We start from the raw sequence: 25,878 nt of genomic DNA, 5'->3' as shown, positions 1-25,878 counted from the left end.
CCCAGCTCTCTCCCTCTGTCTCACCTTTGCTGTCTCTCTCCATCTTCCCCCACCCCCGTATGCCCCTCATCGCACCACCCACCCCCCGGACACACTCCCCTGGCAGGTTCCAACTTTTTTACAGGCCTGCCAGAAAGCCCAAATTTGTCCGCAGTTCAGAAACCGCTGTTCCTGCTCCCAGCACCTGTCAACTGTGAAACGGACTTGTGATTTTTCTTGTTAAAAGCCAGTCTGGAAGAAGAAGCCAATGGGAAATTTCCCCGGGCCAGATGGAAACCTTTGGCGAATGGGATCCTGGCTTACAGGCCTTATGTTGGGCAATCCTGTTTTAGGAGATTTAAAAGATGTTATTTTTCATTCTTTTGTTTTATTTTGTCTTTTTTTTTCACTTTCTCAGTCCAATATTTTTCGCTCTTTGTACCTGATTTGACATTGGGTTCACCCTCCTACCCCTCTTTCTCAATTCTTAAATATTATTGGTTAAAGAGATAAGGACTGTTTGCCTCATTGTTCGCCTAGGTGCCAGAAGCCCTATAGCCCTTGCTGCACCATTATTGGCTCATCTTCCATCAACTTTGTAGACAAACCATTTTAAAACCTGAACGTGTATGAGCAAGTCTAGCTAATGGGGCCCACCACACGACCTTGCTGCAGTAAAGTCTGGCCCAACAGCTTGTCATGATACGGTCCCTGTATTGTCACTGAATTTATTAACCAGATTTGCTGCAGTATATCTTCTGCTGTGTGCAGAACAGCCTTGTGAAAATGTGCAGGAAGATACTGGCAAAGTATACATCTGCGAAAATGTTTCATCTATCATTTATCTTTTTATTAGATGAAAGAGCAAACTGAGGAGCTCCACCATGTGATATCTCAGCGTGACGTGCTGCGCAATGAGATTGAAGAGCTGAGAACGCATGTTTCCAAAGAGCAGAACACAGAATTTCTAGAAGAGAAATTCAACCAGCGTCTCCGGCAAGTAGAGGATGAAAAATTAACCATAGTAAAGGAGAAGGAGGAGCTCCAGGAATTACTGGAGTCTGTCAAATCACAGAGGAATGAAATGATGAGCACACTAGAAGAAAACACTGAAGCAGTGAGTTGTAAATTTACAGCTAAAATACAAAATAAAATTGTGCTGAAGTGGTCCTTGTATTGTCAATGAATTTATTAGCCAGATTTACTGCCATATGTCTTCTGTGTATAAGGTAACCTCATGAAAATGTGGAGGAAGACCTTAGCAAGGTATGCATTTGGCAATACAGTTGCATATGTAATTTTTAATGTTTCCATTTAGATGCAAGGGCAAACTGAGGAACTCCACCGTGTGGTGTCACAGCATGACCTGCTGCTCGGTGAGATTGAAGAGCTGAAAGCTCGTGTTTCCAAAAAGCAGAGCACACAAATTCTAGAAGAGAAATTCAACCAGCGCCTCCAGCAACTAGAGGATGAAAAATCAACCATTGTAAAGGAGAAGGATGATCTCCAGGAGGTATTGGAGAGTGTCAAAGTACAAAGGGACGAAATGAAAAGTGCCCTACAAGAAGACACTGAGATGGTGAGTAACAGATCGTAAACTATTGAACTTTTTAGCTATCACAAAATAGGAGTGATATGGTATCCATGTGGCTGCGCTGGATGAGCAACTGGGTCATGAGTTCAAATTCTAAGATGCAAGTTGTAGAATTGAATCTAATAATAACACAGTTTATTGGTTAATACCAGGAAATAACAGTGAACCGTGTAATATGGTAGTATAAACCCAACTAGTATACTGTTGCTTTCAAGAAATGTAAAATGTCATTCCTGCTTGGTCTGGCCTACATGTGACTCCAGTCTCCTACTCCCCCACTCCCCCTCTCTCTGACTAGGTTTACATTACTCACTGGACCTATTGGCAGTGACCCCAGCATTGTATCAGGACAATACTGAGTAGTAGCGGTGAAATTGAGAGAACTTGTACAAATCAGTGCAACACCAGCCTGAAATAATCATGGTCAAGGAATCCTATCTATAAACTAACATTCCAGACTCTTCCATCACCATTCATTGGTATTTCCTATTCTAGTGGCAGGGTAGACCCACCAGAGATGAAAGGTGGAGATGGCAGTAACCCTAGGAGTCCTTAACATTGACTCCAAATTCAAAAACTTTTCATGGCTTCAGGTCACAATGTCAAGAAAAGCTTTTTTTTTTAATTCATTCATGGGATCTGAACATTGCTGGCAAGGCCAACATTTGTTGCCATGACTTGCTGTTTTCTGTCCTTAAGCTTTTTTTTTAATCCAAGCTGATACTGACCCTCCTATTCCATAAGCCTCAATTTTGTTAATCAGCCTTTTATGTGATGCTTTGTTAAACCCTTTCTTAAAATCCATTGAGACAACATGCATTGCATTCCCTTCATCAACCTTCTGTTACTTCATCAAACAATTCAGTTTGGATTAGTCAAGGACAATACACATGTACAAGCACATGAATTAAGAGCAGGAGTAGGTCATTTGGGCCCTCAAGCCTACTCTACCATTTGGTAAGATCATGGCTGATCTGATTGTGGCCTCAACTCTACTTTCCTGTCTACCCCAATACCCTTAGATTCTTGGTTAACAAGGGAGTCAATCTAACTCAGCCTTAAAAAATATTCAATGACCCTGCCTCCACTGCTGTCTGGGGAAGAGAGTTCCACAGACTAACGACCCTTAGAGAAATTTTCTCTTCATCTCATTCCTAAATGGGAGACCCCTTATTTTTAAACTGTCGCCTGGTTCTAGTCTCTCATAAGCGGAAACACCCTCTCAAATCACCTTAAGATCTTGTATGTTTCAATAAGATCACCTCTCATTCTTCTAAACTCTAATTGATATAGGTCCAACCTGTCCAACCTTTTCTCACAAGACAACCTCTTCAGCCCAATCAGTTGAGTGAACCTTCTCTGAACTGCTAATGCCATTATATCCTTCCTTAATTAAGGAGACCTAAATTGTACACAGTACTCCAGATGTGGTCTCGCCAATGCTGTATACAACTGTAGAAAAATTCCTTACTTTTTTTTATTCCATTCCCCTTGCAATAAATGACAACATTCCATTTGTCTTCCTAATCACTTGCTGTATCTGCATTTTACAAATCCGAGCTGGCTCTCCTTAATTAAATCAAATGTTTCCAAGTGCCTGTTGATTTCCACCCCCATCCCGATTATTGTTTCTAAAACCTGCTGCTGATGAGCTGACTGGCCTGTAGTTACTAAGAATGTCCTTATACCATATCTTGAATATGGGTGTCATATTTGCTGCTGTCCAATCCTCTGGCACATTCACTATATCTTGTGAAAATTGGAACATTATGACAAGCCCTTCTGCCATTTCCACCCCCACCTCTTGAGATGCAAGCTATCTGGTCCAGGCAACTTACCCACTGAAGCATAGCCAACCTTTCCACTACATCCTGTCTATCAAATTTCACCCCAGCCATTACCTGTACCATCTCTGCTTCTACTGATAGTTTGCCAACATTCTGTTTCTTAGTCAACACCGATGCAAAGTACTCGTTCAGTATTCTAGCCTCGCCTTGTAGCTCTATGCATATATCGCCCTCTTTGTTTCTAACAGGATACACCTTGCCTTTTACTATCCACTTACTATTTACATTTTTAGAAGATTTTTGGGTTCCCTTTCATTGGAACTGCCATTCTATTCTCATAGGTCTTATTTTCCTCTTCACTTTCCTCTCAACTTATTGTATTTGGCCTGGTTCTCGCTTGGTGGATCCTTTTTTTTGTTGCATCATATTCTGTATCATCCAAGGAGCCCTGGCTTTGGTTCCCTGACCTTTTGCCCTTGTTGGATTGTACCAAACTTGTAGCTGAAACATCTCCTTTAAAGATCACCCATTATTCCTTTTTCAGTTTTTCCTGTTAGCCTTTGGTTCCATTTTACCCTGGCTAGGTCCTATCTCATCCAATTGAAGTTAACCCTCTTAGAATTTAGATTGTTCCTTGCTCCTCTTCATTACTAATCTAAACCTGATCACTCTTAACCAAGTTTTCAATTGGTTCACTTGGCCCACTTCATTCCCCAGAACCAGTTCCAGCAATGCCTCCCTCCCAATTGGACTGAGAACTTACTGGTCAAGGAAGTTCTCCTAAACACATTTCAGAAATTCATCCCCCTCCTTATCCTTTACTTTAACATTAATTACTGAAATATCGATTGGGATAAAGTTCCCCCAGTATCACTACTATATAGTTGCACAACTCTGAATTCCCTGCAGATTTGTTCCTCTATCTTTTAGTAGTTGGAGGCCTATAGAATACCCCCAGTAGTGTGATCATACCTTTCTTGCTTCTCAACACTAACAAAATAAATTCTGTCCTTGCCCCCTCAAGGGTATCCTCTTACCAAGACGACAATTTTTTTCCAAATCAGTATTAGCACACCACCTCCTCTTTTTTCCTCTCCAATCTTTTCTGAACACTTCATATCCTTGAATATGTAGCACCCAGTCCTCACCATTTTTAAGCCATGTTTCTGTTATTGCCATGTATCATACCCCCACAAGGCTAATCGTGCTGGTAACTCATCTACCTTATTCATCACACTTTACACATGTGTATACATGCATTCTAAACCTGTCGTTGCATTCCTCATAGTCAGTCCTCCTTAGTCTGCTCCTATCTAATATTGTACTACTTCCTTCCTAATTATATCCATCACTCTCGCTCCTTTATACATTGTATTCCTCTTTTCTACTTCGATATGCTAGTGCCCATCCCCCTGCCAATTAAGTTTAAACCCTCCCCCACCGCATTAGTGAACCACTCCACAAGCACATTGATCCTAGTCCTGTTGAAGTGCAACATGTTCCTTTTGAATAGGTGCCTTCTGCCCCAGAACTGGTCCCAGTATCCAAAAAGCTGAAGCCCTCCCTCCTGCACTATGCCTCAAGCCACGCATTGGTCTATCTTCCTATTGCCGCACTTACTGACGCGTAGCACTGGGAGTAATCTAGAGATTATCATCTTGGAGGTCCTACTTTTGAGACTCCTCCCTAGCTCCTGAATGTTTGTTTGACCATAGGACCTTAATACCTACTCCCTCTGTCATTAGTACTGAGGTGTACCACAACTCCTGGCTCACTCCCTCCTGCAGATTGTTCTGCACCCTCTACGTGCTATCCTTTTTTCTGGCACCAGGGAGGCAAAACGCCATGCTGGACTCATAATGACGGTTACAGAAATGCTTGTCTCTCCCCCTAACTATAGAATCTCCTGTAACAACTACGTCTCTATGCTTGACTGTTTACACACCCCACCCCTTGCCCCACCCAACCCCGTTCAGTAGCTTGCCTATTGGTGCCATGGTCTGGACTGCATTCCTTCAAGGTGTCATCACTTCAATGCCGAGTACTGATTTGAGAGTGGTGCACACCCCGAAGACTCCTGCACCTTCTGCCTCTTCCTAATCTTCCACATGGCCACCCATCCACTATTCTGAATTCTTTCTGCCTGTGGGGTTGCCACCTCCTGGAACATACTTTCCAGGAAATTCCCAGCCTCCCTGATGTTACGCACTGACTCCATCTGCCCTTAAGCTCGGAAACAGCTGGAGACATTTCTATGCCATGTGGTCCCTCAAGACACGTGAAGTGTCCTGAAGTTCCATGTGGCACAGGAATTGCAACAATTCATCATAGCTGCCCGTTCATAATCCAAATAAAACTCCATTCACTTCCTTAGAATCTACTTAGTACCTTGTATCAACTATTAATTTTAATTAATGTCTCTAGACCTCAGCTCTCCAGTTTTGCTATCTCCGCTCCCTCTCTCCCCTTGGACCGTTCCTTGTTTTTTCTTTGAAATACCAAAACAGCACCTCTTCCTTCCCTGCACCAAATTCCCCAAGTTAGGCAGTCTGTAGAAGCAGTGCCCCATTGAATTGGCTCTGTGCTGCTTATTCCATGCATGAGCAAAAGCCTCCTGTATTTATGTTAGCAGAAATTCCAAGGACCCGAGTCAGCTCTGCTGACATCAATTACCAGTTCCAACTAGCCACTTAGTTCAGTAACTGTGGAATTGCTGTGTAGAAGCAGTAATCTGGACTTGTAGCCACAGTATTTATGGTTCGTCCAGTTAAGTTTCTGGTCAGCAGTAACCCAGGATGTTGTTGGTGGAGGATTCAACAATGGTGATGCTGTTTAACATCAGGGGAGATGGTTAGATTCTATGTTGGTCAGTGCCTGGCACTTGTGTGGCATGAATGTACTTGCTACTTATCAGCCCAAACCTGAATGTTCAGGTCTTACTGCATCATCTGAGGACTTGTGAATGGAATTGAGCACTGTGCAATCATCAAGCATTCCCACTTCAGATCTTATGATGGAGGGAAGATCATTGATGAAGCCGTTGAAGATGGTTGAGCCTGGACATTACCTCGAGGAACTCCTTTAGCAAAGTCCTGGGGCTGAGATGTTTGGCCTCCAACAACCGCAACCATCTTCCTTTGTGCTAGGTATGACTTCAACCAGTGAAGAGTTTTCCCCTTGATTCCCATCAGCTTCAATTTTGCACGGGCTCCTTGATGCCACACACGGTCCAATTTTGCCTTGATGTCTAGGCAAGTCGCTCACTTCACCTGGAGTTCAGCTCTTTTGTCCATATTTGGACCAAGGCTGTGATGAGTTTTGGAGCTGAGTGATCCTGGCAGAACCCCAACTGAGTATCAATGAGCAGATTGTGGCTGAGTCGGTGCTGCTAGATAGTTCTGTCAGCAGCACTTTCCATTACCTGCTGATTATTGAGAATAGACTGATGGGGCGGTGACTAGCCAGATTTGATTTGTGCTTTTTTTTTTAAGGACAGGAAAACCTGAGCAATTTTCCACATTGTTGGGTAGATGCCTATATTGTAGCTGTACTGGAGCAGCTTGGCTGGCACGTGGCTAGCTCTGGAACACAAGTCTTCAGTACCTCAGCCAGGATGTTTTCAGAGCCCTTGGCTTTTGCTCCATCCTTTGCATTCAGCCATTCCGTGATATCACATGGAGCAAATCGAATTTGTGAAGATTGGTATCCATGATAGTGGGAAGCTCAGGACGAGACAGAGATCGATCATCCTCTTGGCACTTCTGGTTGAAAATGGTGCTTCAGTCTTGCCTTTTGCCCTGATGTGCTGGGATCCTCTGTCATTGGGAATGGGGATGTTCGGGTGCCACCTTCCCCCATTAGGTGTTTAACAGTCCACTGGCAATCACGACTGGTTGTGCCAAGAGTGTAGAACTTGGAGTTGATCTGTTGGTTGTGAGATCAATTAGCTGTAATCACATGCTTCCACTTTTTAGCATGCATACAGCCCTGTTGTAGCTTCATCAGTTTGGCAGCTCATTTTTTAGGTATGTCTGGTGCTGCACCTGGCGTGCTGTCCTACACTCCTCATTGAACTAGGCTTGATCCCCTGCCTTGATGGTATTGTTAGTGAGGGATATGTTGGGCCATGAGGTTACAGATTGTGGTTGAATACAATGCTGCTGCTGATGGCCCAGTATGCTTCATGGGTGCCCAATTTTGAGCTGCCAGATCGGTTCTGAATCTATCCCATTTGGCATGGTTGTAATGGCACAAAACATGATGGAGGATGTCCCCGGTGTAAAGGCAGGACTTTGTCTCCATAAGGACTGATGGATGGTCATTCTACCAGTGCTGTCACAGACATATGTATCTGCCACAGGTAGATTGCTGCAGACGAGGTCAAGTAGGTTTATCGCTCTTGGGTCTCTCACCACCTCCTGCAGGCCCAGTCTGGCAGATAGGTCCTTCAGTAGTCACCCAGCTCAATCAGGAGTGGTATGATTGAACTGCTGTTGATGATTGGCATTGAAGTCCCCCGCCCAGAGTACATTTTATGCCCTTGCTACCCTCCATGCTTCTTTCAAGTGGTGTTCAACATGGAGTACTGATTCATGTGGTCCGGAATCAGTGACGACTTCCTTGGCCACTCTCTCCTGACTGTATTTGACTCTGTTGCCACCTCTGGTGTTTGTGACCTGTCCCACCGGCTGGACAGATCCAGCAGTGGTGATGGAGTCTGGGGCATTGGCTATAAGCCATGATTCAGTGAGTTTGACTGTTTCAGGCTGTTGCTTGACAAGACTGTGGGACAGCTCGAATAATTTTGGCACAAGCCCCCCAGATGTTAGTGAGGAGGATTTTGCAGGGTCAACTGGGCAGTGTGTGGCTTTGTTATTTCCAGTGCCTAGGTTGATGCCAGCTTTTATTCTTTGACTTTTCTGTAGCGGTTTGATATAACTGGCTTTCTAGGCTGTTTCAGAGGGCAGTTAAGCATCAGCCACATTGTGGATTTGGGGTCGCATGCGAAGGATGGCGGTTTTCCTTCCCCATAGCACATGAGTGAACCAGATGGGCTTTTACTGCAATCCAGTAGTTTCATGATTATCACTACCAAGATACAAACGCATGTACGACTGAGGAGCAGGAGTAGGATATTCGGCCCCTCGAGCCTGCTCTTCCATTTGATAAGATCATGGCTGATCTGAATGTGGCCTCAACTCTGCTTTCCTATCTGTCCCCCCCATAACACTTGACTCCCTTGTGTATCAAGAACCTATCTGACTCGGCCTTGAATATATTCAATGACCCAGCCGCTACTTACTCCTCTCTGAGGAAGCAAATTTCACAGACTAACAACCCTCCGAGAAAAAAAAATTCTTCTCATCTCCGTCTTAAGTGGGAGTCCCCTTATTTTTAAATTATGTCCCTTAGTTCTAGTCCCACCCATAAGTGGAAACATCCTTCCAGCATCCATCCTGTCAAGTCCCTTCAGGATCTTATATGTTTCAGTAAGATGAGATTTTTATTCCAGATTTGAGTTAATCGAATTTAAATTCCCCCAGCTGTTATGGGGAGTTTGAATTTGTCTCTCTGGAGCATTAGTGCAATCCTCTGGATTACTAGTCCAGTAACGTTACCACATTGCTACCATTCCAATCCTGCTGATCCTCACCAACCAACAAATTTGTACATCATGTTGAACAGCATTTGTAAGCTTTGAGAATAGCAAATGCAAGCCTTTTTTACCTCTTGTAAAGTGACTTCAGTATCCCCCAGTACGTACGAACATACAAATTAGGAGCAGGAGTAGGCCCCTCGAGCCTGCTGCACCATTCAATAAGTTCATGGCTGAACTGATTACTCCACATTTCCACCTACCCCTGATAACCTTCTAGCCCTTTGCTTATCAAGAAACTATCTACCTCTGCTTTAAAAATATTCAAAGACTCTGCTTCCACTGTCTTTTGAGGAAGAGAATTCCAAAGACTCACGACCCTCAGAAAAAATTTCTCGTCATCTCTGTCTTAAATGGGTGACCCCATATTTTTAAACACTGACCCCTAGTTTGAGATTCTCCCACAAGAGAAAACATCCTTTTCATATCCACCCTGTCAAGACCCCTCAGGATCTTGTATGTTTCAATCAAGTTGCTTCTTATTCTTCTAAATTCCAGCAGATACAAGCCTAGCCTGTCCAATCTTTCCTCGTGTGACAGGCCACCCATTCCAGGTATTAGTCTAGTAAACCTTCTCTGTACTGCCTCCAACGCATTTATATCCTTCCTTAAATAAGGAGACCAATACTGTACACAGTACTCCAGATGTGGTCTCACCAATGCCCTGTATAGCTGAAGCATAACCTCCTATTTTTGTATTCAGTTCCCTTCGTGATAAACAATAATATTCTATTAGCTTTCCTAATTACGTGCTGTGCCTGCATACTAACCGATTAGATTAGATATACAACACTGAAACAGGCCCTTCAGCCCACCGAGTCTGTGCCGACCATCAACCACCCATTTATACTAATTCTACACTAATCCCACATTCCTACCACATCCCCACCTATCCCTATATTTCCCTACCACCTACCTATACTAGGGGCAATTTATAATGGCCAATTTACTTATCAACCTGCAAGTCTTTTGGCATGAGGGAGGAAACCGGAGCACCTGGAGGAAACCCACGCAGACACAGGGAGAACTTGCAAACTCCACACAGGCAGTACCCAGAATTGAACCCGGGTCGCTAGAGCTGTGAGGCTGCGGTGCTAACCACTGCGCCACTGTGCACCGTGCACAGGACACCCAGATTCCTCTGCATCTCAGCTCTGCAATCTCCCACCATTTAGATAATATGCTTTTTTATCCTTCCTGCCAAAATGGACAATTTCCCACTTTCCCACATTGTACTCCATTTGCCAGCTCTTTGTCCACTCACTTAACCTATCTATAGCCCTTTTGTAGCCTCCTCATGTCCTCTTCACAACTTACTTTCCTACCTATCTTTGTGTCATCAGCAAATTTAGCAACTATACCTTTGGTCCCTTCATCTAAGTCATTTATATAACTTGTAAAAGGTTGAGGCCCCAGCACAGATCCCTGCGACACACCACTCGTTACATCTTGCCAACCTGAAAATGACCCATTTATGCCTACTCTTTCCTGTTAGTTAGCCAATCTGCTACCCATGCCAATATGTTACCCCCTACACCATGAGCTTTTATTTTCTGCAATAACCTTTGATGCCTTCTGGAAATACATCCACCGGTTCCCCTTTATCCACAGCACATGTAATCCCTCAAAGAACTCCAATAAATTGGTTAAACATGATTTCCCTTTCACAAAACTATGTTGACTCTGCCTGATTATCTTAAATTTTTCTAAATGTCCTGCTGTAGCATCTTTAATAGTTTCTAACATTTTCCCTAAGACAAATGTTAAGCTAACTGGCCTGTAGTTTCCTGCTTTCTGTCTCCCTCCCTTTTTGAATAAAGGAGTTACATTCGCTATTTTCCAATCTAAAGAAACCTTCCCCGAAACTAGGGAATTTTGGAAAATTAAAACTATTACATCAACTATCTCACTAGCCACTTTGAACACCCTGGGATGAAGTCCATCAGGACCAGGGACTTGTCAGCCCACAACTCCAACAATGTGTTAAGTACCACATCCCTGGTGATTGTAATTTTCTTGAGTTCCTCCCTCCCTTCCATTTCCTGACTTACAGCTAAAACTGGGATGTTACTTGTATCCTCAATAGTGAAGACCGATGCAAAATATCTGTTCAGTTCATCTGCCTTCTCCTTTATTATCCATTATTACTTCCCCAGACTCAATTTTTATAGGACCAATGCTCACTTTGTTAACTCTTTGCTTTTTTAAATATCTATAGAAACTCTACTATGTGTCCTTATATTTCAAGCTAGTTTTCTCTCGCACTCTAATTTTATCTTCCTCATCAATTTTTTAGTCATTCTTTGCTGTTTTTCATATTCTGTCCAATTTCTGACCTGCCTCCCATCTTTGTGCAATTATAGGCTTTTTCTTTAAGTTTGATGCTATCTTTAACTGTTTTAGTTAACCACGGATGGCGGGTCCCACCTTTGGAATTTTTCCTTCTCGTTGAAATGTATCTATTCTGTGTATTCTGAAATATCCCCTTAAATGTCTGCCACTGCATCTCTATTGAACTCTCCCTTAACCTAATTTGCCAGTTCACTTTAGCTAGCTCTGCTTTCATGCCCTCATAATTGCCCTTATTTAAGTTTAAAATACTAGTCTTGGACCCACTCTTCTCTCCCACAAACTGAATGTAAGATTCAAATCATATTATGGTTGCTGCTACCTAGGGGTGCCTTAACTATGAGGTCATTAATCATTCCTATCTCGCTGCACAATACCAGGTCTAGTATAGCCTGCTCTCTGGTTGGTTCAAGAACGTATTGTTCCAAGAAATTATCTCAAACATTGTATTACTCTTCATCTAGGCTGCCTCTGCCATCTGATTTTTCCAGTCTATATGTAGGTTAAAATCCCCCATAATTATCGCTGTACCTTTCTGACAAGCTGCCATTATCTCTTCCTTTAAATCCCGTAGCCTCTACACCACTCCCACAAGTGGCTTCTTGCCTTTATAATTCTCATCTCTATCCGAACTGCTTCTACATCCCGCTCTCCTGAACTTGGGTCATCCCTCTCTATTGCGCAAATACCATCATTAATTAACAGCTACCCCTCCACCTTTTCCTAGTTTCCTGTCCTTCCTAAATGCCATGTACCCTTCAATATTCAGGTCCCAGTCTATGTCGTCCTGCAGCCATGTCTCTGTAATGGCTATCAGATCGTACTTTTTATTTCTATTTGCACTCTCAATTCATCTGTTTTGTTTTGCATACTACATGTATTCAGATACAGAGCCTTTAATTGTGTCCTTTTATTTTTTGTAACCTCTAGCCTTATCTGTTGATTTACTCTTAGATTTGTGTGCTGTATCCCTTCCTGTCACAGTCTATCATTTCCCATATTAATATCTTTCTTGCCTTATTTCTACTCGTTGATTTACCATATCTTCCCAAATTTGATCCCTTGTCCCCACCACTCCAGTTTAAAACCCTCTCTACTTCCCTAGTTATGCAGCTCACTAGAACACCAGCCCCAGCACAGTTCAGGTGTAGACTGTCCCAATGGTACAAGTCACCACTTTTTCCATCACTGGTGCCAGTGCCCCACAAACTGGAACCCACTTCTACCACACCAGTCTTTGAACCACGCATTAATTTCTCTAATCTTATTTGCCCGATGCCAATTTTCACGTGGTTTAGGTAATAATCCAGAGATTATTACCTTTTTGAGGTTCTGCTTCTTAATTTGGTGCCTATTTCCTCATACTGACTATGCACAACCTCCTTCCTTGTCCTGCCTATGTCGGTACCTACATAGACCACGACGACTGGATCCTCCCACTGTAAGTTCCCCTCCAGCCCTGAGCAGGTGTCCCAAACCCTGGCACTGGGCAGCCGTCTGGGCTCTCGCTGTTTGCTGCAGAGAACAGTGTCAATCCCCCTAACTATACTGTCCCCTACTACCAGTACATTCCTTTTTTCTCCCTCCACTTGAATTGCTTCCTGTATCATGGTACCATGGCCAGGTTGCTCATCCACCCTGCAGCTCCCACTCTCATCCAAGCAAGCTGAAAGAACCTCAGACTTGATGGACAATCGCAAAGGCACAGTGGCGCAGTGGTTAGCACCGCAGCCTCACAGCTCCAGCGACCCGGGTTCAATTCTGGGTACTGCCTGTGTGGAGTTTGCAAGTTCTCCCTGTGTCTGCGTGGGTTTCCTCCGGGTGCTCCGGTTTCCTCCCACATGCCAAAAGACTTGCAGGTTGATCGGTAAATTGGCCATTATAAATTGCCACTAGTATAGGTGGGTGGTAGGGAAATATAGGGACAGGTGGGGATGTGGTAGGAATCCCTATGTGTAGGGATCAGTGTAGGATTAGTATAAATGGGTGGTTGATGGTCGGCACAGACTCGGTGGGCCGAAGGGCCTGTTTCAGTGCTGTATCTCCAAACTAAACTAAAACTAAAAAGGCTGAGGCTCCTGCCCTCTGGGTCCCCTTACCTGCCTCAGGTGCGGCCACACACTCCTGTCCCTGACCAGTGACCAAATCAGAAGACCCTATCCTAAGGGGTGTGACGGCCTCCTGGTACAAAATGTCCAGGTAACTTTCCCCCTCCCTGAAGTGTCGCAGTGTCTGCAGCTCGGACTCCAGGTCAATGACTTTGAGCCGAAGCTCTTCGAGCTGCAAACACTTAATGCAGACGTTTTTGCCCTGGATCTCACTGGCATCCAGGAGCTCCCACGTGCTACAGCCATGATACATCGCCTGTCCTGCCACCCTTATTGTGTTTTAATTGACTACTTAATTATTTTATTCAATTATTGATTTTATTTTCCTTTTTTTAATATATTTTATTAAGCTTACCACTAGTTCCTTTACTATTTTAAGCGTTAGGATTAGAATGGATCTTAATGACTTAACAGATACTCGCCAAACAGCTGGCTTCTTCCCTGCTCTCTCTGTTGAATGTGACTTCACTGATGTCACTTTTCGATTTTTGTTTTATTCCCTTCTCCGCTCCTCGGGCTGTGCTCAACTCTCTCTGTCTCAGTAAAAGTGATTTGGTAGCACCATCATCGGCCAAGTCTTGAACATCTCTGCCAGTCTAATGAGGGCACTTACACAAGGCAGCACCCTACTTCCCCTCAACTTCTTCAACCTACCTGGTGCAGAAACATCTCAACAGCATTGTTTGCAATGCCCATAGCCCTGTGAAGACAAAGTCTTGTCACAATTAAGATATCCTCCACTGTGTATTGTAATCATGCTAACTGGAAACTACTAGCAATCGAAATCTGGGCATCCATGAGATGTTGTGGGCCATGAGCAGCAGTAATCGGAAACGCTCAGTCACCAATAAGTCAGATAGTAACTTCATTTTATAAGGGCATTCCAGGAGCAGCATAAAGCATCAGTACAGTCACAACCTACTGAAGGTACTGCACATAATAAGCAGAGCTACATAGTTTCTGCAAAGACGAGAACAATCCTCTGCAGCCCTACTACCTCGAGTAGTATATGATAGTATTGTTGGAGGTGGCACTCTGAGCATGCCCATCCTAAACCATGGTAGAGTCCAGCACATGAATACAAGGAACAAGTAGTGTTGTGCCTACTTGCTCTTCCTGACGACCCCACCATCATTCATAGCAGTGTCCTTTCTATGTAGTTCATTCCATGCGGCATTAAGAAATGTCTGAATATGCTGGACACAGCATTAGACTATGGGCTCTAACATGCCAGCTGCAGTGCTGACGACGTGTGCACCAGTGCCACCCACGCCCCAAGCCATTTGTCATAGTGCAGATATGAGACTGACATCTAGTTGCCAATGTGGAGGATTGCCCAGATATGTACTACTAAAAAAGGCAATTAGAATTAGAACATTACAGCGCAGTACAGGCCCTTCGGCCCTCGATGTTGCGCCGACCTGTGAAACCATCTGACTTACACTATTCCATTTTCATCCATATGTCTATCCAATGACCACTTAAATGCCCTTAAAGTTGGTGAGTCGACTACTGCTGCAGGCAGGGCGTTCCATGCCCCTACTACTCTCTGTGTAAAGAAACTACCTCTGACATCTGTCCTATATCTATCACCCCTCAACTTAAAGCTATGTCCCCTCGTGTTTGCCATCACCATCCGAAGAAAAAGACTCTCACTATCCACCCTATCTAAACCTCTGATTATCTTATATGTCTCTATTAAGTCACCTCTCCTCCTCCTCCTCTCCAACGGAAACAACCTCAAGTCCCTCAGCCTTTCCTTGTAAGACCTTCCCTCCATACCAGGCAACATCCGAGTAAATCTCCTCTGCACCCTTTCCATAGCTTCCACATCCTTCCTATAATGCGGTGACCAGACTGCACGCAATACTCCGGGTGCGGTCTCACCAGAGTTTTGTACAGCTGCAGCATGACCTCGTGGCTCCGAAACTCGATCCCCCTACTAATAAAAGCTAACACACCATATGCCTTCTTAACAGCCCTATTAACCTGGGTAGCAACTTTCAGGGATTTATGTACCTGGACACCAAGATCTCTCTGCTCATCTACACTACCAAGAATCTTCCCATTAGCCCAGTACTCTGCGTTGCTGTTACTCCTTCCAAAGTGAATCACCTCGCACTTTTCCGCATTAAACTCCATTTGCCATCTCTCAGCCCAGCTCTTCAGCCTATGTATGTCCCTCTGTACCCTACAACATCCTTCGGCACTATCCACAACTCCATCGACCTTAGTGTCATCCGCAAATTTACTAACCCACCCTTCTACACCCTCTTCCAGGTCATTTATAAAAATGACAAACAGCAGTGGCCCCAAAACAGATCCTTGCGGTACACCACTAGTAACTAAACTCCAGGATGAACATTTGCCATCAACCACCACCCTCTGTCTTCTTTCAGCTAGCCAATTTCTGATCCAAAGCTCTAAATCCCCTTCAACCCCATACTTCCGTATTTTCTGCAATAGCCTACCGTGGGGAACCTTATCAAACGCCTTACTGAAATCCATATACACCACATCCACTGCTTTACCCTCATCCACCTGTTTGGTCACCTTCTTGAAAAACTCAATAAGGTTTGTGAGGCACGACCTACCCTTCACAAAACCGTGCTGACTATCGCTAATGAACTTATTCTTTTCAAGATGATTATAAATCCTGTCTCTTATAACCTTTTCCAACTTTTTACCCACAACCGAAGTAAGGCTCACAGGTCTATAATTACCAGGGCTGTCTCTACTCCCCTTCTTGAACAAGGGGACAACATTTGCTATCCTCCAGTCTTCCGGCACTATTCCTGTCGACAATGACGACATAAAGATCAAGGACAAAGGCTCTGCAATCTCCTCCCTGGCTTCCCAGAGAATCCTAGGATAAATCCCATCTGGCCCAGGGGACTTATCTATTTTCACACTTGCCAAAATTGCTAACACCTCCTCCTTGTGAACCTCAATCCCATCTAGCCTAGTAGCCTGAATCTCAGTATTCTCCTCGACAACATTTTCTTTCTCTACTGTAAATACTGACGCAAAATATTCATTTAACACTTCCCCTATCTCCTCTGATTCCACACACAACTTCCCACTACTATCCTTGATTGGCCCTAATCTAACTCTAGTCATTCTTTTATTCCTGATATACCTATTGAAAGCCTTAGGGTTTTCCCTGATCCTATCCGCCAATGACTTCTCGTGCCCTCTCCTTGCTCTTCTTAGCTCTCCCTTTAGATCCTTCCTGGCTAGCTTGTAACTCTCAAGCGCCCTAACTGAGCCTTCACGTCTCATCCTAACATAAGCCGCCGTCTTCCTCTTGACAAGCGCTTCAACTTCTTTATTAAACCACGGCTCCCTCGCTCGACAACTTCCTCCCTGCCTCACAGGTACATACTTATCAAGGACACGCAGTAGCTGCTCCTTGAATAAGCTCCACATTTCGATTGTTCCCATCCCCTGCAGTTTCCTTCCCCATCCTACGCATCCTAAACTTGCCTAATCGCATCATAATTTCCTTTCCCCCAGCTATAATTTTTGCCCTGCGGTATATACCTGTCCCTGCCCATCGCTAAGGTAAACCTAACCAAATTGTGATCACTATCACCAAAGTGCTCACCTACATCTAAATCTAACACCTGGCCGGGTTCTTTACCCAGTACCAAATCCAATGTGGCATCGCCCCTGGTTGGCCTGTCTACATACTGTGTCAGAAAACCCTCCTGCACACACTGGACAAAAACTGACCCATCTAAAGTACTCGAACTATAGTATTTCCAGTCGATATTTGGAAAGTTAAAGTCCCCCATAACAACTACCCTGTTACTCTCGCTCCTGTCGAGAATCATCTTCGCTATCCTTTCCTCGACATCTCTGGAACTATTTGGAGGTCTATAAAAGACTCCCAACAGGGTGGCCTCCTCTCCTGTTTCTAACCTCGGCCCATACTACCTCAGTAGACGAGTCCTCAAACGTCCTTTCTGTCGCTGTAATACTCTCCTTGATTAACAATGCCACACCCCCCCCCCCCCCCCTCTTTTACCATCTTCTCTGTTCTTACTGAAACATCTAAATCCCGGAACCTGCAACATCCATTCCTGCCCCTGCTCTACCCATGTCTCCGAAATGGCCACTACATCGAGATCCCAGGTACCAACCCATGCTGCAAGCTCACCCACCTTATTCCGGATGCTCCTGGCTTTGAAGTAGACACACTTTAAACCAGGTTCTTGCTTGCCAGTGCCCTCTTGCGTCCTTGTAACCTTATCCCTGACCTCACTACTCTCAATATCCTGTACACTGGCACTACATTTTAGGTTCCCATTCCCCTGCTGAATTAGTTTAAACCCCCCCGAAGAGCACTAGCAAATCTCTTTTCTGCCCCCCCCCCCCCCAGGATATTGGTACCCCTCTGGTGCAGGTGAAGACCATCCTGTTTGGAGAGGTCCCACCTACCCCAGAAAGAGCCCCAATTATCCAGGAAACCAAAACCCTCCCTCCTGCACCATCCCTGCAGCCACGTGTTCAACTCCTCTCTCTCCCAATTCCTCGCTTCGCTATCACGTGGCACGGGCAACAACCCAAAGATAACAATTCTGTTTGTTCTCGCTCTAAGCTTCCACCCTAGCTCCCTGAATTTCTGTCTTAAATCCCCATCTCTCTTCCTACCTATGTCGTTGGTGCCTATGTGGACCACGACTTGGGGCTGCTCCCCCTCCCCCTTAAGGATCCCAAAAACACGATCCGAGACATCACGGACCCTGGCACCTGGGAGGCAACATACCAACCGTGAGTCTCTCTCGTTCCCTCAGAACCTCCTATCTGTTCCCCTAACTATGGAGTCCCCAATGACTAATGCTCTGCTCCTCTTCCCCCTTCCCTTCTGAGCAACAAGGACGGACTCTGTGCCAGATACCTGAACCCCATTGCTTACCCCTGGTAAGTCGTCCCCCACAACATTATCCAAAACGGTATACCTGTTGTTGAGGGAAACGGCCACAGGGGATCCCTGCACTGCAATATTTGACCACATAAAGTCAACTAAAAATTTTAGGAGAAATTTCTTTACATATTGTTGGAATATGGAGCTTTCTGCCACATGGAGTGGCTGAAGCAGATAGCATGATGCATTTAAGGGGAGGCTTGTTGCAATCATGGGCGTGAAGGGAATAGAGGGATACAGAAGCATGGTGGAAAGGGATTAAGTGGGAAGAGGCTTGTATGGAGCATAAACAAAAACCAATTGGGTTGAGTGGTGGGTTTGTGCGTGTAACTTCTATATAGACGTCCTATTGGCTGCTTCCCAGTTCTTAGCAAAGTAATGGAAGCCATATAAGGCCAGTAAGACTAAGAGGAAGAGCAGGCAGGGAGATGTTGCTGAGCACAGCGAGACTGGTGGTCTGAAGTGCATTTCTTTCAATGCGAGAAGTATAACAGGTAAGGCAGATGAACTTAGAGCTTGGATTAGTACTTGGAACTATGATGTTGCTATTACAGAGACTTGGTTGAGGGAAGGGCAGGATTGGCAGCTAAATGTTCCAGGCTTTAGAAGCTTCAGGCGGGATAGAGGGGGATGTAAAAGAGGTGGGGGAGTTGCATTACTGGTTAAGGAGAATATCTCAGCTGTACTGAGGGAGGACACCTCAGAGGGGTCATGCAGCGAGGCAATATGGGTGGAGCTCAGGAATAGGAAGGGTGCAGTCACAATGTTGGCACTCTACTACAGGCCTCCCAACAGCCAGCGGGAGGTAGAAGAGCAGATATGTAGTCAGATTTTGGAAAGATGTAGAGGTAACAGAGTTGTGGTGGTGGGTGATTTTAACTTCCCCTATATTGACTGGGACTCACTTAGTGCTAGGGGCTTGGATGGGGCAGAATTTGTGAGGAGCATCCAGGAGGGCTTCTTGAAACAGTATGTAGATAGTCCAACTAAGGATGGGGCCATTCTGGACCTGGTATTGGGGAATGAGCCCGGCCAGGTGGTCGAAGTTTCAGTAGGGGAGCATTTTGGGAACAGTGACCATAATTCCATAAGTTTTAAGGTACTTGTGGATAAGCATACGAGTAGTCCTCAGGTGAAGGTGCTAAATTGGGGAGAGGCTAATTATAACAATATTAGGCAGGAACTGAAAAATTTAGATTGGGGGCGGCTGTTTGAGGGTAAATCAACATCTGACATGTGGGAGTCTTTCAAACGTCAGCTGATTAGAATCCAGGACCGGCATGTTCCTGTGAGGAAGAAGGATAAGTTTGGCAAGTTTCGGGACGCTTGGATAACACGGGATATTGTGAGCCTAGTCAAAAAGAAAAAGGAAGCATTTGTAAGGGCTGGAAGGCTGGGAACAGACAAAGCCCTTGATGAATATAAAGACAGTAGGAAGGAACTTCAGCAAGGAGTCAGGAGGGCTAAAAGGGGTCATGAAAAGTCATTGGCAAACAGGATTAAGGAAAATCCCAAGGCTTTTTATACATATATAAAGAGCAAGAGAGTGACCAGGGAAAGGGTTGGCCCACTCAAGGACAGAGATGGGAATCTATGTGTGGAGCCAGAGGAAATGGGCGAGGTGCTAAATGAGTACTTTGCATCAGTATTCACCAAAGAGAAAGACTTGGTGGATGATGAGCCGAGGGAAGGGAGTGCAGATAGTCTCAGTCATCTCATTATCAAAAAGGAGGTAGTGTTGGGTGTCTTGCAAAGCATTAAGGTAGATAAGTCCCCAGGGCCTGATGGGATCTACCCTAGCATACTGAGGGAGGCAAGGGAAGAAATTGCTGGGGCCGTGACAGAAATCTTTGCATCCTCATTGGCTACAGGTGAGGTCCCAGAGGACTGGAGAATAGCCAATGTTGTTCCTTTGTTTAAGAAGGGTGGCAAGGATAATCCAGGAAATTATAGGCCGGTGAGCCTTACGTCAGTGGTAGGGAAACTATTAGAGAGGATTCTTCGGGACAGGATTTACTCCCATTTGGAAACAAACGAACTTATTAGCAAGAGACAGCATGGTTTTGTGAAGGGGAGGTCGTGTCTTACTAATTTGATTGAGTTTTTTGAGGAAGTGATGAAGATGATTGATGAAGGCAGGGCAGTGGATGTTGTCTATATGGACTTTAGTAAAGCATTTGACAAGGTCACGCATGGCAGACTGGTGCAAAAGGTGAAGTCACACGGGATCAGAGGTGAGCTGGCAAGATGGATACAGAACTGGCTCGGTCATAGAACACAGAGGGTATCAGTGGATGGGTGTTTTTCTGAATGGAGGGATGTGACTAGTGGTGTTCCACAGGGATCAGTGCTGGGACCTTTGCTCTTTGTAGTATATATAAATGATGTGGACGAAAATGTAGCTGGTCTGGTTAGTAAGTTTGCGGACGACACAAAGGTGGGTGCAGTTGCGGATAGTGATGAGGATTGTCAGAGGATACAGCAGGATACAGATCGGTTGGAGACTTGGGCGGAGAAATGGCAGATGGAGTTTAATCCGGACAAATGTGAGGTAATGCATTTTGGAAGGTATAATGCAGGCGGGAGGTATACAGTAAATGGCAGAACCCTTAGGAGTATTGACAGGCAGAGAGATCTGGGCGTACGGGTCCACAGGTCACTGAAAGTGGCAACGCAGGTGGATAAAGTAGTCAAGAAGGCATACGGCATGCTTGCCTTCATCGGTCAGGGCATAGAGTATAAAAATTGGCAAGTCATGTTGCAGCTGTACAGAACCTTAGTTAGGCCACACTTAGAATATTGCATGCAATTCTGGTCGCCACACTACCAGAAGGACGTGGAGACTTTGGAGAGGGTACAGAGGGGGTTTACCAGGATGTTGCCTGATCTGGAGGGCATTAGCTATGAGGAGAGGTTTGAAAAACTCGGATTGTTTTCACTGGAACGATGGAGGTGGAGGGGCGACATGATAGAGGTTTACAAAGTTATGAGCGGCATGGACAGAGTGGATAGTCAGAAGCTTTTTCCCAGGGTGGAAGAGTCAGTTACTAGGGGACATAGGTTTAAGGTGCGAGGGGCAAAGTTTAGAAGGGATGTGCGAGGCAAGTTTTTTTTCAGAGGGTGGTGAGTGCCTGGAACTTGCTGCCAGGGGAGGTGGTGGACGCAGATACGATAGCGACGTTTAAGAGACATCTTGACAAATACATGAATAGGAATGGAATAGAGGGAAATTGCCCCGGAAGTGCAGAAGGTGTTAGTTTAGGCAGGCATCAAGATCGGCACAGGCTTGGAGGGCCGAATGGCCTGTTCCTGTGTTGTACTGTTCTTCTTCTTTGTTCTTTGAAACCCGCTCCGCAACACTCAGTTTGAGTTCTGCCACAATGACATGGCTCCAGACCTCCTCATTGCCTTCATCTAAATGTGGTTGCAAGAGCTGAATCATAGAAAGTTTAAGGCACTGAAAGAGGCCACATGGCCCATCGTGTCTGCTGGCTGAAAAACGATCCACCAATTCTAACCCCACCTTCCAGCATTTGATCCATAGCCCTGTAGATTAGGTGTATATCCAGACTCCATTTGAATGAGTTGAGGGTCTTTGCCTCAACTAACTTTTCAGGCAGTGAGTTCGAGACCCCAACACCCTATGGGTGAAAAAATCTTTCCTCATCTCCCCTCTAATTTTTCTGCCAATCACTTTAAATCTATGTCCCCTAGTCACTGACCTCTCTGCCAAGGTGAATAGGCCCTTCACCTCCACTCTATCCAGGCCCCTCAAAATTGTGTACATTTCAATCGGATTTCCCCTCGGCCTTCTCCGTTCCAAGGAAAACAATCCCAGCCTATCCAATCTTTCCTCGTAGCTGCATTTTTCCCATCCTGGCAGCATCCTCGTAAATCTCCTCTGTACCCTCTCTAGTGCAATTACATCCTTTCCATAATGAGGCGACCAGAACTGTACACAGTGCTCAAATTGTGGCCTAACCAATGATTTATACGGTTCCAGCATAACCTCCCTGCTCTTATATTCTATACCTCGGTTAATAAAGGCAAGGATTCCATAGACCTTCTTAACCACCTTATCGATCTGTCCTACCTTCAGGGATCTGTGAACATTCATTGCAAGGTCCCTCACTTCCTCTACACTTCTCCGCATTCTCTCATTAGTCGTGTATTCTTTTGCCTTGTTTAACCTCCCCAAATGCATCACCTCACACTTCTCCAGGTTGAATTCCATTTGCCACTTTTCTGCCCATCTGACCAGACCATCAGTATCTTCCAACAGCCTACAGCTATCCTCCTCGCTGTCGACCACATAGCCAATCTTTGTGTGATCTGCAAACTTCTTGATCATGCCCCCTACATTTACATCCAAATCGTTAATGCCTATCACAAAAAGCAGGGGACTGAGTATTGAGCCCTGCGGAAAGCCACTGGAAACAGCCCTCCAGTCACAAAAACACCTGTCAAACATTATCCTTTGTTTCCTGCCACTGAGCCAATTTTCTATCCCCCTTGCAGCATTTCTCTGGATCCCATGGGATTTTTTTTTTTAACCAGTCTGCCACGTGGGACCTTGTCAAAAGCCTTGCTAAAATCCATGTAGACCGCATCAACTGCACTGCCCTTATCTGTCTTCCTTGTTCAAAAAATTTGATCAAGTTGGTCAAACAAGATCTTGCTGTAACAAATCCATGCTGACTATCCTTGATTAACCTGTGCCTTTCTAAGTGACAGTTTATCCTGTCTCTCAGAATAGATTACAATAATTTTCCCATTGCTGAGGTTAGACTGACTGGCCTGTAATTATTTGGTCTATCCCTCCTCCCTTTTTAAACAGAGGTACAACAATGGCAGTTCTCCAATCCTCCGGCATCACACTTGTATCCAATGAGGACTGGAAAACGATGGTCAGACCTTCCACTATTTCCCCTCTCCTTTTAATCTGGGGTACATTTCATCTGGCCCTGGTGATTTTATCAACTTTCAAGGATGCTAATTCCATTAATACTTCCTCTCTCCCTAAGATTACCATATCCAATACTTCACACCCCTCTTCCTTCACTACAATATCTGCATCATCCCCCTCTTTTGTGAAGACAGATACAATGTATTCATTAAGAACCATACCTATATTTTCTGCCCACCCCCCACTACACATAAGTTACCTTTTTGGTCTTTTATGGGCCCTGCTTGCTGCTTAGTTATCCTCTTACTCTTAATGTATTGATAAAACATCTTTGGGTTCACCTTGATTTTGCTTGCCAATATTCTTTCATGCCCTCTCTTTGCTTTTGTAATTTCCTTTCTGATTTCACCCCTCCACTTTCAATACTCCTCTTGGCTTTCTGTAGTATTGAATTCTCGGTTTCGGACATAAGCTTTCCTTTTTTGCTTTATCTTAAGCTGTCAGCTCCTTGACATCCATGGGGCTCTGGATTTGGCCGCCTTACCCTTTGTCTTTGCGGGAACATGTTTACTATGAGCTCCTTGAATCTCCCTTTTGTCTCCTGCTGTTCTGACACTGATTTTCCTTCAGTAAGCTGTTTCCAGTCCACTTTTTTGTTAAATCACTCCTCAGTTTAGTAAAATCGGCCTTGCCCAATTGAGAACTTTGTCCTTTTCCATAATTATGTTAAAACTGACTGAATTATGATCACTGCACCCAAAATGCTCTCCCACTGCCACTCCTTTCACCTGCCTGGCTTCATTTCCTAAAACTAAGTCTAAAACTGTGCCCTGTCTTGTTTAACTTACTACATACTGGGCAAAAAGGTTATCCTGAATGCACCTCAGGAATTCTGCTCCCTCAATTCCTTTCGCACTAAAACTATCCCAGTTAATATTGGGGTAATCAAAATCGTCTACTATTACTGCCCTATTCTTGCACTTCTCAGAGATTTGCCTACATATCTGCTGTTCTATCTCCCACTGATTGGGAGTCTATAGTACACTCCCAGCAGTGTGATTGCCCCTTTTTTGTTCTTTAGCTCAATCCCTATGAATGCCAGAGGAGAGGCGAGAGTCAATGCCAAAGACATCAAGACAACATCAAGGAGCAGTAACAAAACAGGTCATTAGGAACCAAAATGAAAATTTCACTGATGGTCATATCTGACATCAAGGAAAATGATTTTGGTTGTCTGAGGCCAATCATTGTCAGCCTAGGCCATTGCTATGGAATTTTCTCAACTCTACCATCTGTGAGGTGATGCATTTTCGAAGAGGGAATAGGGAGAGGCAATATATACTTACGGATTGAAAGTTTTGAGCATGAGATGCGGGGGAAGTATGAGGAAGCACTTTTTTTAATGCAGCGGGTAATATTGACCTGGAACACAAGGGTGGCAGAAGCGGAGACCATCAGTGACTTCAAGAGGAAGTTGGATGGCCACCTGAGAGAAGTAGACTTGGAAGGCTAAGGGGATTGAGCGGGGTGGCAGGACTGACTGTACAGCTCCTTGGACTCGGTCGGCCGAAATGTCGGCCTCCTGTGCCGTAAATGACTGTATGACTTTCAAATGCTTCATCAGTGGCCTTTCCTCTGCCATTAAGGTCAAGGGTGAGCCTGTTCATTGACAATTCTTAACATTGCATCTGCAGCTGAATCTCTCTTTTTTTTTTTCCCTCAGGTACTTGTGGAGTCTTTTCATTTATGTAGTGTTTTTAATGTTTTCTGGAGGGTTGTGAGATTCCTGATACTTTCAGGAATCATGATGCTACCTATTACCAAACGATGAAAGGAAATGATTAGCATCGATGGGGGATTACTGAGTGTTGTCTTTATATTGAAAAGTGTGGAAGATGGGGAGGTGGTAAGCAAATGTTGGTGAATGCCTGACAGCCTGTTAGCAGGCTTTTGAAAGCCACTAGCATAGCCTTTTGAGCTTTTTTGGAAGATGGCAAAATATCAGTAATGTTTCCACTTAGGCTATTCCTGATCCATTATTACTGCAACTTATGGGAGAGAAAAAGAGGTGAGGGGGAGGCTGGGCCATCATATGACTTGGTAAATGGCCTGAGTTAAGGATGTGGAATTCATGGGATTGCATGGAGGCTTTAACCTCAGTGTTAAACAGAAGTAAGACTCTTAAGACTTTAAGCTGAGCAGTGTGGCCTGGTATTTTGGTTGGAGGTGGGCTGGGGAGGAGAAAAAGTGGTTGAGATAAACTGGGAAAAGTGTTTCTGCCGTGAGCTCTAATCCAGTGCTTTTTATCCAGAGAATGTTACTTTATCCACAGAGCATCATTAGCCTTAAATCATCACCCAAACAGTGAGTTCCAAGCTAGTTGATAAAATATATCTTTCAGTGAAAAAATTGAGGAACGCCAAAGACCACTTCCTGTGGATGATTGTGAAACATTTCTTAATGGTACTTACAGCTGATTGGTATATCAGCAGTATAAGTTTTATGTTTGTTAATGGGATTATTGATTTTTAAGTTGGTATTTGGCACATGAAATTCAATGGTATATACT

At 44.6% G+C, this 25,878-nt stretch overlaps 1 protein-coding gene and 1 long non-coding RNA gene across 3 annotated transcripts in view; one reads left to right on the top strand and one right to left on the bottom strand.

Moving 5' to 3' along the window:
* LOC137369336 (uncharacterized) overlaps positions 1–25,878 on the bottom strand; it is a 196,223-nt gene that overhangs the window by 121,203 nt on the left and 49,142 nt on the right. The window lies entirely within an intron of this gene.
* Positions 1–25,878, top strand: part of cenpe (centromere protein E) — a 209,070-nt gene that overhangs the window by 135,870 nt on the left and 47,322 nt on the right. For both annotated transcript variants that reach the window (XM_068030382.1, XM_068030381.1), the window contains exons 38-39: positions 836–1,096; positions 1,298–1,558. In XM_068030382.1, coding sequence (XP_067886483.1) covers positions 836–1,096; positions 1,298–1,558 — 522 coding nt within the window. The remainder of the gene's footprint in view (positions 1–835; positions 1,097–1,297; positions 1,559–25,878) is intronic.

The sequence above is a fragment of the Heterodontus francisci genome, chromosome 4, assembly GCF_036365525.1.
Source record: "Heterodontus francisci isolate sHetFra1 chromosome 4, sHetFra1.hap1, whole genome shotgun sequence".
Taxonomy (NCBI): domain Eukaryota; kingdom Metazoa; phylum Chordata; class Chondrichthyes; order Heterodontiformes; family Heterodontidae; genus Heterodontus; species Heterodontus francisci.
This window is presented reverse-complemented; position numbering and strand designations above follow the sequence as displayed.